At 43.5% G+C, this 14772-nt stretch overlaps 1 protein-coding gene across 1 annotated transcript in view; it reads right to left on the bottom strand.

Moving 5' to 3' along the window:
- The window catches only part of nlrc3 (NLR family, CARD domain containing 3), a 112980-nt gene that overhangs the window by 55597 nt on the left and 42611 nt on the right, over positions 1-14772 (bottom strand). The window contains exon 4 of the mRNA XM_059978842.1: positions 772-2527. Coding sequence (XP_059834825.1) covers positions 772-2527 — 1756 coding nt within the window. The remainder of the gene's footprint in view (positions 1-771; positions 2528-14772) is intronic.

Genomic DNA, 14772 nt, shown 5'->3' on the forward strand with positions numbered 1-14772 from the left:
TGTTTCTGCATCCTCGCCACCACCCAACCCTAGCACTCCTCTGCCACCTGTCCCACACCAACTGCCCCCCCCCATGCCTGTTACCCTCCACTCTCACCATTTCCAACATCCTTTGTTCCCACCAGATTTACAAACTTGCTCTCGACTCCACATTGACAAATACAGTACTGCGCAAAAGTCTAGGCATTCTTGCTATATATATGTGCCTAAGACTTGTGCACAGTACTGTAGGAGTAGAATTAGGCCATTCAGCCCATTGAATTGGCTCCACCATTCCATCAAGGCTGATTTATTTTCCCTCTCAATCCCTTTTTCCTACCTTCTCCCGTGAACCTTTGATGCCCTGTCTAATTAAGACCCTATCAACCTCTGCTTTAAATATACCCAGGACTTGGCCTCCACAACCATCTGTGGCAATGAATTCCACAGATTCACCACCCTCTGGCTAAAGAAATTCCTTCTCACCTCTGTTCTAAATGGACACCCCTGTATTCTGAGGCTGTGTCCTCTTGGCTCTCCCATGATAGGAAGCATCCTCTCCACATCCATTTTATTGAGGCCTCTCAATATTCAGTAGCTTTCAATGAGATTTCCCCCACCCCATTCTTCTAAACACCACTGAGCACAGGCCCAGAGCCAACATTCCTAGGATGATTCTCATGAATCTCATCTGGGCCCTCTCCAATGCTAGCACAACTTTTCAAAACTCCTCCACATACCCCAGATGCGGTCTGATCAATGCCTTATACAGGCTCAGCAAAGGGCCGGTACCTGAGGTTGTGGCAGTACAGAAGGCGGGGGAGCAGGCTCTTGAAGATGTTGTAGCTGAGGCAGTTGGAGAGGTTGGTCTCTTCCATACACTCCTCGGACACCTGCAGGAGGTAGGCCAGAGCGGAGCAGTTGATAGGGGTCAACCTCCCAGCCAGACTGCCAGTTCGCAGGGCGTCTGCCACCCCTTTGGCGATGTCTGTGTGCTGCAGCTCGTGCAGGCAGTGCATGATGTTGACTGTCCGCGAGGAGATGACGTAGTCCGTGTTGAGGCAGCCCTGAAGGTGGTGGGCCACGGGGGTCCGGTAGCTGTTGTGCTCGTCCCTTGTCAGGAGCAGGCCCTGCAGCAGCCGATTCACCTCAGGAGAGAGAAGCCCAGAGAGGAACCGTATAAAAACATCTAGGTGGCCATCCTCTGACTGCAGTGACTTACTGACAGCATTCTTAAAGTGATTGTGGAAGCCAATCTTGGGCCAGGACATGGCACTCTCAGTAAATAGATCAAATATGGCCCTTTTAGAGGCAGTGTAATAATAGATGGCAGCCAGGTACTCCTGCACAGTAATGTGTGTGAAATAGTAAACTGTGCAGATACTCGATTCATCCTTGACAAAGATCTTACTGCACAACCCTCCCTGTAGTGATGAAAGGTCAATACCATGGGCCTTTATGTCCTGCTCGTAGAAAACAAACTTGCGCTTAATTAACCCACAAAATGCCAGCCTGCTCAGGTTGGCAATCAGTTTCCTGTTGTTGCAAAAGGCTTGTTCAATCTTCAGTGCCTCCTGTTCCTTTTCCTGCCAATCCCCATTGAGAATCATTTTGAAGAAATGGGTGTAGATTTCTGTCATGGTCTGGGGGAAGTTGCCGGCTTTCTGTCCATCGTTACTTGTTCTGAGGTAGTAGGCGAGAGATAGGCCAATCATTAGACAAAAGGAAGGCACGGAGCACAATATGTTCAGTGACTTATGGGCTTTTATGTGTGAAAAGACCTCCGTGGCCACTGCTTTTTCTTCGAACAGCGTTTCCAAGAAGTCTTCCATCTCCACTTCTTCGAAGCCCCTGAGTTCCGTCATCCTGTCTACAAGACCTGCTGGGATTTGGCTTGCTGCAGTTGGGCGTGAGGTGATCCAGACTGTTGCCTGAGAGAAGATGTTGCCTCGTATTATGTTGGTGATTAAGTTGTCGATTTGGATGTCCTTCTTTGGGTCAACACAGATCTGTGAGTTTGAGAACTCCAGTGGGTACTTGAACTCATCCAAACCATCAAAGACTAGCACCACCTTTGCTGACCCATTCAGAATGTGGTTGGCTTCAGCAATGTGGGGAAAGGTCAACTTGACCAGCTTTTCTGCAGATATCCTCTCAAAGGAGTTCAGCTCCCGAAACATGAAGGGAAATATAAAAGTGACGTCTCTGCACAACTCCCCCTTCAACCATTTGTACACAAGGATTTTTACCAAAGTGCTCTTCCCAATTCCAGCCACTCCAACTGTCACTGAGATCCGTGGTGGCATACTAACTTTCGATGAGGGCAGGAAGAGCCTGTCCAGTGGGGTGTGTCTTGAGCTGTTCTTCACGCCTCTGGTGGCTTCTGTTTGCATGACGTCATGTTCCTTCTGCTGGATGTCCGTGAGCCCGTCGATTAGCAAGAGGTTGGTGAGTCGTTCCAGGGATGGCTGCTCACACATGGTACTGAGGTCATGGCCACTGCCAAACTTACTCTGTAGAACTTCCATGTGCTTCTGTATCATTGGTTCTTTAAACAAGAACAAAAGAGATTGGAATGAAGATCAAACAACACAGTGAAATAAGGAAGTACAGTTTTTCCAGATGTTAGATCCTGGTATCACATGCACAAAATGCTGGAGAAACTCAGCAGGTCAAGCAGTATCTCAGGAAATGACAGGAGACCTGAATCTAAGGAGACCTTTCTTCATGATCCCAGCCCAAAACGTTGACTGTTTATTCATTTCCATAAATGCTGCCTGACCCACTGAGCTCCTCCAGCATTTTGAGTGTGTTACTCTGGACTTCCAGCATCTGCAGAATCTCTTATTTTTTAATTTAAAGGATCAGAAGTCAAGAATGAGGTATAAAACTTGTTGCTTACTGCTGTGTTATTGTATTTCGAGAACAAAGAATGGACATAAAAGAAGGAACAAAGAAATCATGATTGTCCTCTACAAAAACTATCTCCAACTGAAAAGTTTTCCTTGAAGAGAAAATCCTACAAAATATTATGGATAAAGCTCTGCCCACCATTGAGCACAACTACATAGAGTACTGTCACGGGAAAGCAGCATCCATCATCGAAATGATATGGGTAGAGCTGCATAACACTAAGGGGCAGAAAACGCTGGTGGGAGTTGTGTACCGGACACCTAACAGTAATAGTGAGGTTGGGGATGGCATTAAACAGGAAATTAGAAATGCGTGCAATAAAGGAACAGTAGTTATAATGGGTGACTTCAATCTACATATAGATTGGGTGAACCAAATTGGCAAGGGTGCTGAGGAAGAGGATTTCTTGGAATGTATGTGGGATGGTTTTCTGAACCAACATGTCGAGGAACCAACTAGAGAGCAAGCCATTCTAGATTGGGTATTGAGCAATGAGGAGGGGTTAGTTAGCAATCTTGTTGTGCGAGGCCCCTTGGATAAGAGTGACCATAATATGGTGGAATTCTTCATTAAGATGGAGAGTGACATAGTTAATTCAGAAACAAAGGTTCTGAACTTAAAGAAGGGTAACTTTGAAGGTATGAGACATGAATTGGCTAAGGTAGACTGGCAAATGATACTTAAAGGGTTGACGGTGGATGGCAAAAAAATAAACCAGGGAAGGTATTGCACCCGTGGCTGACAGAGGAAATTAGGGATAGTATCAAGTCCAAAGAAGAAACATATAAATTAGCAAAAAAAAAAGCGGCACACCTGAGGACTGGGAGAAATTCAGAGACCAGCAGAGGAGGACAAAGGGCTTAATTAGGAAAGGAAAAAAAGATTATGAGAGAAAGCTGGCAGGGAACATAAAAACTGACTGTAAAAGCTTTTATAGATACGTGAAAAGAAGAAGATTGGTCAAGACAAATGTAGGTCCCTTACAGTCAGAAACAGATGAATTGATCATGAGGAACAAGGACGTGGCAGACCAATTGAATAACTACTTTGGTTCTGTCTTCACTAAGGAGGACATAAATAATAGACAATAGGTGCAGAAGTAGACCATTCAGCCCTTTGAGCCTGCACCGCCATTCTGAGATCATGGCTGATCATCTACTATCAATACCCGGTTCCTGCCTTGTCACCATATCCCTTGATTCCCCTATCCATAAGATACCTATCCAGCTCCTTCTTGAAAGCATCCAGAGAATTGGCCTCCACTGCCTTCCAAGGCAGTGCATTCCAGACCCCCACAACTCTCTGGGAGAAGAAGTTTTTCCTTAACTCTGTCCTAAATGACCTACCCCTTATTCTCAAACCATGCCCCCTGGTATTGGACTCTCCCAGCATCTGGAACATATTTCCTGCCTCTATCTTGTCCAATTCCTTAATAATCTTATATGCTGCAATCAGATCCCCTCTCAATCTCCTTAATTCCAGCGTGTACAAGCCCAGTCTCTCTAACCTCTCTGCGTAAGACAGTCCGGACATCCCAGGAATTAACCTCGTGAATCTACACTGCACTTCCTCTACAGCCAGGTGTCCTTCCTTAACCCTGGAGACCAAAACTGCAGACAATACTCCAGCTGAGGTCTCACCAGGGCCCTGTACAAATGCAAAAGGATTTCCTTGCTCTTGTACTCAATTCCCTTTGTAATAAAGGCCAACATTCCATTAGCCTTCTTCACTGCCTGCTGCACTTGCTCATTCACCTTCAGTGACTGATGAACAAGGACTCCGAGATCTCTTTGTATTTCTCCCTTACCTAGCTCTACACCGTACAGATAATAATTTGCCTTCCTGTTCTTACTCCCAAAGTGGATAACCTCACACTTATTCACATTAAACGCCATCTGCCAAAAATCTGCCCACTCACTCAGCCTATCCAAGTCACCCTGAATTCTCCTAACACCCTCATCACATGTCACACTGCTACCCAGCTTAGTATCATCAGCAAACTTGCTGATGTTATTCTCAATGCCTTCATCTAAATCGTTGATGTAAATCATAACCAACTGTGGTCCCAATACCGAGCCCTGTGGCACCCCACTAGTCACCACCTGCCATTCCGAGAAACACCCATTCACCGCTACCCTTTGCTGTCTTTCTGCCAACCAGTTTTCTATCCATGTCAATATCTTCCCCCCAATGCCATGAGCTCTGATTTTACCCACCAATCTCCTATGTGGGACCTTATCAAATGCCTTCTGAAAATCGAGGTACACTACATCCACTGGATCTCCCTTGTCTAACTTCCTGGTTACATCCTCGAAAAACTCCAATAGATTAGTCAAGCATGATTTGCCCTCGGTATATCCATGCTGGCTGGGCCCAATCCTATCACTGCTATCTAGATATGCCACTATTTCATCTTTAATAATGGACTCTAGCATCTTCCCCTCTACTGATGTTAGGCTGACAGGACAATAGTTCTCTGTTTTCTCCCTCCCTCCTTTCTTAAAAAGTGGGATAACATTAGCCATTCTCCAATCCTCAGGAACTGATTCTGAATCTGAAGAACATTGGAAAATGATTACCAATGCATCTGCAATTTCCAGCGCCACCTCCTTTAATAATCAGACCATCTGGACCTGGGGATTTGTCAGTCTACTCATCACCGTTTCCTTCCTAATGTCAATCTGTTTCATTTCCTCTGTTACCCTATGTCCTTGGCCCATCCATACATCTGGGAGATTGCTTGTGTCTTCCTTAGTGAAGACAGATCTAAAGTACTTATTAAATTCTTCTGCTATTTCTCTGTTTCCCATAACAATTTCACCCAATTCATTCTTCAAGGGCCCAACATTGTTCTTAATGATCTTCTTTCTCTTCACATACCTAAAAAACCTTTGCTATCCTCCTTTATATTCCTGGCTAGCTTGCATTCATACCTCATTTTTCTCCCCGTATTGCCTTTTTAGTTAAGTTCTGCTGTTCCTTAAAAATTTCCCAATCATCTGTCTTCCCACTCACCTTAGCTCTGTCATACTTCCTCTTTTTTAATGCTATGCAATCTCTGACTTCCTTTGTCAACCACTGTGGCCCCTTTCCCCCCTTTGAATCCTTCTTTTTCCGGGGGATGAATTGATTTTGCACCTTGTGCATTATTATTAGAATACCTGCCATTGCTGTTCCACTGTCTTTTCTGCTAGGATATCCGTCTAGTTAACTTTGGCCAGCTCCTCCCTCTTTGCCCCATAGTCTCCCCTGTTCAACTGCAACACTGACACCTCCGATCTGCCCTTATCCTTCTCAAATTGCAGATAAAAACTTATCATAATTTGGTCATCTTCTGGAAATAGTAGGGGACCGAGGGTCTAGTGAGATGGAGGAACTGAGGGAAATACATGTTAGTAGGGAAGTGATGTTAGGTAAATTGAAGGGATTAAAGGCAGATAAAATCCCCAGGGCCAGATGGTCTGCATCCCAGAGTGTTTAAGGAAGTAGCCCAAGAAATAGTGGATGCATTAGTGATAATTTTTCAAAACTCCTTATATTCTGGATTAGTTCCTGAGGATTGGAGGGTGGCTAATGTAACCCCACTTTTTAAAAAAGGAGGGAGAGAAAAAACGGGGAATTATAGACGGGTTAGTCTGACATTGGTGGTGGGGAAAATGCTAGAGTCGGTTATCAAAGATGTGATAACAGCACATTTGGAAAGGGGTGAAATCATCAGACAAAGTCAGCATGGATTTATGAAAGGAAAATCATGTCTGACGAATCTTATAGAATTTTTTGAAGATGTAACTAGTAGAGTGGATAGGGGAGAGCCAGTGGATGTGGTATATTTAGATTTTCAAAAGGCTTTTGACAAGGTCCCACACAGGAGATTAGTGTGCAAACTTAAAGCACACGGTATTGGGGGTATGGTATTGATATGGATAGAGAATTGGTTGGCAGACAGGAAGCAAAGAGTGGGAGTAAACGGGACCTTTTCAGAATGGCAGGCAGTGACTAGTGGGGTACCGCAAGGCTCAGTGCTGGAACCCCAGTTGTTTACAATATATATTAATGATTTAGACAAGGGAATTAAATGCAGCATCTCCAAGTTTGCAGATGACACGAAGCTGGGCGGCAGTGTTAGCTGTGGCTGTGAGGAGGATGCGAAGAGGATGCAGGGTGACTTGGATAGGTTAGGTGAGTGGGCAAATTCATGGCAGATGCAATTTAATGTGGATAAATGTGAGGTTATCCACTTTGGTTGCAAAAACAGGAAAACAGATTATTATCTGAACAGTGGCCGATTAGGAAAAGGGGAGATACAACGAGACCTGGGTGTCATTGTACACCAGTCATTGAAGGTGGGCATGCAGGTACAGCAGGCGGTGAAAAAGGCAAATGGTATGTTGGCATTCATAGCAAAAGGATTTGAGTACAGGAGCAGGGAGGTTCTACTGCAGTTGTACAAGGCCTTGGTGAGACCGCACCTAGAGTATTGTGTGCAGTTTTGGTCCCCTAATCTGAGGAAAGACATTCTTGCCATAGAGGGAGTACAAAGAAGGTTCACCAGATTGATTCCTGGGATGGCAGGATTTTCATATGAAGAAAGACTGGATCGACTAGGCTTATATTCACTGGAATTTAGAAGACTGAGGGGGGATCTTATTGAAACGTATAAAATTCTAAAGGGATTGGACAGGCTAGATGCAGGAAGATTGTTTCCGATGTTGGGGAAGTCCAGAACGAGGGGTCACAGTTTCAGGATAAAGGGGAAGCCTTTTAGGACCGAGATGAGGAAAAACTTCTTCACACAGAGAGTGGTGAATCTGTGGAATTCTCTGCAACAGGAAAGAGTTGAGGCCGGTTCATTGGCTATCTTTAAGAGGAAGTTAGATATGACCTTTGTGGCTAAAGGGATCAGGGGGTATGGAGAGAAAGCAGGTACAGGGTTCTGAGTTGGATGATCAGCCATGATCATACTGAATGGCGGTGCAGGCTCGAAGGGCTGAATGGCCTACTCCTGCACCTACTTTCTATGTTTCTGTTTCTATCAAGGACTCCCATCACCCTAGCCAGGCTCTCTTCTCCCTGCTGCCATCAGGTAGGAAGTACAGGAGCCTCATGACCCACACATTAGGTTCAGGAAGTTATTACCCCAAAACCATCAGGCTCCTAACCCAGAGTGGATAACTTCACTCAACTTCATTCACCCCGTCACTGAAATGTCCCCACAACCTATGGATCTTTTTCAAGGACTCTTCATCTCATGTTCTTGATATTTATTGCTTATTTATTTACTCATTTGTATTTGCTCAGTTTGTGGTCTTTTACATTTTGGTTGTTTGTCCATCCTATTGGGTGTGGTCTTTCATTGACTCTATCATGTTTCTTGGATTTACTGTGAATACCCACAGAGAAATGAATGTCAAGGTTGTATGTAGTGACATATGTACTTTGATAATAAATTTGCTTTGAACTTTTCAACGTTCCATTAATAACAATTAACCTATAAAACAGCCAATACAAGTGTGTTGATGCCTACTGCAGGAAAACTGAGAAGCTTCTGGAAAAATGCAGAAGCAACCATACAATTATGAGAAAACTCACTAAACAATTACTTGCACGTATGATAATATAAAGGTACAAGTAGGCAGAGAAAAGTTAAACTACGAGAAAAATAACAACTCCACACCCTAATCCAACACATGTAAGGGGCTAGTCATTTCTAAAACAAGGTATGTAGAATTTTATACAGCATCAAAGCAGGCCCTTTGGCCTATCTTGCCCATGCTGGCCAAGATGCCCCATCCAAGCTAGTCCCATTTACCAATGTTTGGCCCAAAACCTCCTAAAACTTTCCAAGCTTTGTAACCTGCCCAACTGTACTTTAAACAAATCGTTCCTCTGGCAGCTGATTCCACATATAGTGCGTGTTACTCTGAACTTTCTGTGTCGTTGTGCAAGATCCTGAGCTGGCAGCTCTTCCCTGGAGCAGTCTGCTCCATGACATGAATGGGGAGAGCAAACAACTCTCTGTAACATGAATGGGGAGAGTAAACATCTCTCTGTAACATGAATGGGGAGAACAAACATCTCTCTGTAACATGAACGGGGAGAGCAAACAACTCTCTGTAACATGAATGGGGAGAGTAAACAACTCTCTGTAACATGAATGGGGAGAGTAAACAACTCTCTGTAACATGAACGGGGAGAGCATACATCTCTCTGTAACATGAATGGGGAGAGCATACATCTCTCTGTAACATGAATGGGGAGAGCATACATCTCTCTGTAACATGAATGGGGAGAGTAAACATCTCTCTGTAACATGAATGGGGAGAACAAACATCTCTCTGTAACATGAACGGGGAGAGCAAACAACTCTCTGTAACATGAATGGGGAGAGCAAACAACTCTCTGTAACATGAATGGGGAGAGTAAACAACTCTCTGTAACATGAATGGGGAGAGTAAACAACTCTCTGTAACATGAATGGGGAGAGTAAACATCTCTCTGTAACATGAATGGGGAGAACAAACATCTCTCTGTAACATGAACGGGGAGAGCAAACAACTCTCTGTAACATGAACGGGGAGAGCAAACAACTCTCTGTAACATGAATGGGGAGAGTAAACAACTCTCTGTAACATGAATGGGGAGAGTAAACAACTCTCTGTAACATGAACGGGGAGAGCATACATCTCTCTGTAACATGAATGGGGAGAGCATACATCTCTCTGTAACATGAATGGGGAGAACAAACATCTCTCTGTAACATGAATGGGGAGAGCAAACAACTCTCTGTAACATGAATGGGGAGAGTAAACATCTCTCTGTAACATGAATGGGGAGAGCATACATCTCTCTGTAACATGAATGGGGAGAACAAACATCTCCCTGTAACATGAATGGGGAGAGCATACATCTCTCTGTAACATGAATGGGGAGAGCATACATCTCTCTGTAACATGAATGGGGAGAACAAACATCTCTCTGTAACATGAACGGGGAGAGCATACAACTCTCTGTAACATGAATGGGGAGAGTAAACAACTCTCTGTAACATGAATGGGGAGAGCATACATCTCTCTGTAACATGAATGGGGAGAGTAAATATCTCTCTGTAACATGAATGGGGAGAGCAAACAACTCTCTGTAACATGAATGGGGAGAACAAACATCTCTCTGTAACATGAATGGGGAGAGCATACATCTCTCTGTAACATGAATGGGGAGAGTAAACATCTCTCTGTAACATGAATGGGGAGAGTAAACATCTCTCTGTAACATGAATGGGGAGAGTAAACATCTCTCTGTAACATGAATGGGGAGAGTAAACATCTCTCTGTAACATGAATGGGGAGAGTAAACATCTCTCTGTAACATGAATGGGGAGAGCATACAACTCTCTGTAACATGAATGGGGAGAGTAAACATCTCTCTGTAACATGAATGGGGAGAGTAAACATCTCTCTGTAACATGAATGGGGAGAGCATACAACTCTCTGTAACATGAATGGGGAGAGTAAACATCTCTCTGTAACATGAATGGGGAGAGTAAACATCTCTCTGTAACATGAATGGGGAGAGTAAACATCTCTCTGTAACATGAATGGGGAGAGCATACATCTCTCTGTAACATGAATGGGGAGAGCATACATCTCTCTGTAACATGAATGGGGAGAGTAAACATCTCTCTGTAACATGAATGGGGAGAGTAAACATCTCTCTGTAACATGAATGGGGAGAGTAAACATCTCTCTGTAACATGAATGGGGAGAGTAAACATCTCTCTGTAACATGAATGGGGAGAGCATACATCTCTCTGTAACATGAATGGGGAGAGCATACATCTCTCTGTAACATGAATGGGGAGAGTAAACATCTCTCTGTAACATGAATGGGGAGAGTAAACATCTCTCTGTAACATGAATGGGGAGAGTAAACATCTCTCTGTAACATGAATGGGGAGAGTAAACATCTCTCTGTAACATGAATGGGGAGAGTAAACATCTCTCTGTAACATGAATGGGGAGAGTAAACATCTCTCTGTAACATGAATGGGGAGAGCATACAACTCTCTGTAACATGAATGGGGAGAGTAAACATCTCTCTGTAACATGAATGGGGAGAGTAAACATCTCTCTGTAACATGAATGGGGAGAGCATACAACTCTCTGTAACATGAATGGGGAGAGTAAACATCTCTCTGTAACATGAATGGGGAGAGTAAACATCTCTCTGTAACATGAATGGGGAGAGTAAACATCTCTCTGTAACATGAATGGGGAGAGTAAACAACTCTCTGTAACATGAATGGGGAGAGCAAACAACTCTCTGTAACATGAATGGGGAGAGTAAACATCTCTCTGTAACATGAATGGGGAGAGTAAACATCTCTCTGTAACATGAATGGGGAGAGTAAACATCTCTCTGTAACATGAATGGGGAGAGCATACATCTCTCTGTAACATGAATGGGGAGAGCATACATCTCTCTGTAACATGAATGGGGAGAGTAAACATCTCTCTGTAACATGAATGGGGAGAGTAAACATCTCTCTGTAACATGAATGGGGAGAGTAAACATCTCTCTGTAACATGAATGGGGAGAGTAAACATCTCTCTGTAACATGAATGGGGAGAGTAAACATCTCTCTGTAACATGAATGGGGAGAGTAAACATCTCTCTGTAACATGAATGGGGAGAGCATACAACTCTCTGTAACATGAATGGGGAGAGTAAACATCTCTCTGTAACATGAATGGGGAGAGTAAACATCTCTCTGTAACATGAATGGGGAGAGCATACAACTCTCTGTAACATGAATGGGGAGAGTAAACATCTCTCTGTAACATGAATGGGGAGAGTAAACATCTCTCTGTAACATGAATGGGGAGAGTAAACATCTCTCTGTAACATGAATGGGGAGAGTAAACATCTCTCTGTAACATGAATGGGGAGAGCATACATCTCTCTGTAACATGAATGGGGAGAGCATACATCTCTCTGTAACATGAATGGGGAGAGTAAACATCTCTCTGTAACATGAATGGGGAGAGTAAACATCTCTCTGTAACATGAATGGGGAGAGTAAACATCTCTCTGTAACATGAATGGGGAGAGTAAACATCTCTCTGTAACATGAATGGGGAGAGCATACATCTCTCTGTAACATGAATGGGGAGAGCATACATCTCTCTGTAACATGAATGGGGAGAGTAAACATCTCTCTGTAACATGAATGGGGAGAGTAAACATCTCTCTGTAACATGAATGGGGAGAGTAAACATCTCTCTGTAACATGAATGGGGAGAGTAAACATCTCTCTGTAACATGAATGGGGAGAGTAAACATCTCTCTGTAACATGAATGGGGAGAGTAAACATCTCTCTGTAACATGAATGGGGAGAGCATACAACTCTCTGTAACATGAATGGGGAGAGTAAACATCTCTCTGTAACATGAATGGGGAGAGTAAACATCTCTCTGTAACATGAATGGGGAGAGCATACAACTCTCTGTAACATGAATGGGGAGAGTAAACATCTCTCTGTAACATGAATGGGGAGAGTAAACATCTCTCTGTAACATGAATGGGGAGAGTAAACATCTCTCTGTAACATGAATGGGGAGAGTAAACAACTCTCTGTAACATGAATGGGGAGAGCAAACAACTCTCTGTAACATGAATGGGGAGAGTAAACATCTCTCTGTAACATGAATGGGGAGAGTAAACATCTCTCTGTAACATGAATGGGGAGAGTAAACATCTCTCTGTAACATGAATGGGGAGAGCATACATCTCTCTGTAACATGAATGGGGAGAGCATACATCTCTCTGTAACATGAATGGGGAGAGTAAACATCTCTCTGTAACATGAATGGGGAGAGTAAACATCTCTCTGTAACATGAATGGGGAGAGTAAACATCTCTCTGTAACATGAATGGGGAGAGTAAACATCTCTCTGTAACATGAATGGGGAGAGTAAACATCTCTCTGTAACATGAATGGGGAGAGTAAACATCTCTCTGTAACATGAATGGGGAGAGCATACAACTCTCTGTAACATGAATGGGGAGAGTAAACATCTCTCTGTAACATGAATGGGGAGAGTAAACATCTCTCTGTAACATGAATGGGGAGAGCATACAACTCTCTGTAACATGAATGGGGAGAGTAAACATCTCTCTGTAACATGAATGGGGAGAGTAAACATCTCTCTGTAACATGAATGGGGAGAGTAAACATCTCTCTGTAACATGAATGGGGAGAGTAAACAACTCTCTGTAACATGAATGGGGAGAGCAAACAACTCTCTGTAACATGAATGGGGAGAGTAAACATCTCTCTGTAACATGAATGGGGAGAGTAAACATCTCTCTGTAACATGAATGGGGAGAGTAAACAACTCTCTGTAACATGAATGGGGAGAGCAAACAACTCTCTGTAACATGAATGGGGAGAGTAAACAACTCTCTGTAACATGAATGGGGAGAGTAAACATCTCTCTGTAACATGAATGGGGAGAGCATACAACTCTCTGTAACATGAATGGGGAGAGTAAACATCTCTCTGTAACATGAATGGGGAGAGCAAACAACTCTCTGTAACATGAATGGGGAGAGTAAACAACTCTCTGTAACATGAATGGGGAGAGCAAACAACTCTCTGTAACATGAATGGGGAGAGTAAACAACTCTCTGTAACATGAATGGGGAGAGTAAACAACTCTCTGTAACATGAATGGGGAGAGTAAACAACTCTCTGTAACATGAATGGGGAGAGTAAACAACTCTCTGTAACATGAATGGGGAGAGTAAACAACTCTTTGTAACATGAATGGGGAGAGTAAACAACTCTCTGTAACATGAATGGGGAGAGTAAACATCTCTCTGTAACATGAATGGGGAGAGTAAACATCTCTCTGTAACATGAATGGGGAGAGTAAACATCTCTCTGTAACATGAATGGGGAGAGTAAACATCTCTCTGTAACATGAATGGGGAGAGTAAACATCTCTTTGTAACATGAATGGGGAGAGTAAAGATCTATCCTGGGCCCAACATGTTGATGAAATTACACAGGAATGACAGCAGCTATATTTCAGTAGGAGTTTGAGGGGACTTTGTATATCAGTGCAAACACTCATGGATTTCTACAGCTGACCCCTGGAGAGCATTCTAACTGCTACATCCCATACCATCTGGTTGCGGGGGGTGGGGGGTGGCGGGGGGAGAGAGGCATTGCACAGGATCAGGAAAGGCTGCTTAAAGTCGTAAACTCAGTCAGCTCCAGCGTGGGCACTAACCTCTTGGTAATTTCTTTATGCATTGTCTATTTACTTTAACTTTTATATATATTTCTTATTGCTATTTATAATAAACAACAAATTTCATGACACATGCCAGTGATATAGGAGACCTGAGGAAGTGGGAATGAACAGTTTGCATGAAACAAAACCTGACGGCCCAGTCAGCAGCAGATGCAGCACAGGGAGGAGTAAACAGAAGTACAGAAAGGGACAAGCAGTGCGGCCATTGTTGGGAGTGGGCTGGTGGTGAGACAGAGTGTCAGGCTTTGGCTCCAGGTAAGTTGTCCGGGTAAGTTTCTGTTAGTTTCCTTTCTTTCTTACTGTGACTGGGGTACTTAATGTAGTTTAAGTGGCCATTGTGTGTTCTTCATGCCGGATATTGGAGTCTTTGAAGACCTTGTGAGGGATCTGAACCAGCAGCTGGTTGACTTTTGACTTGTTCAGGAGAGTGAGGATATCATTGATTGGAGTTACAGTGAAGTAGTCACCCCTAAGTTGCCTCCTGGAATATAATGTTGGGAAATGTATGATAATGCATTTTGGCAAAAGGAACAATAGTGCAGACTATTGTCTAAATGGGGA

The sequence above is a fragment of the Hypanus sabinus genome, chromosome 9 (assembly GCF_030144855.1).
Source record: "Hypanus sabinus isolate sHypSab1 chromosome 9, sHypSab1.hap1, whole genome shotgun sequence".
In the NCBI taxonomy this organism is placed as follows: domain Eukaryota; kingdom Metazoa; phylum Chordata; class Chondrichthyes; order Myliobatiformes; family Dasyatidae; genus Hypanus; species Hypanus sabinus.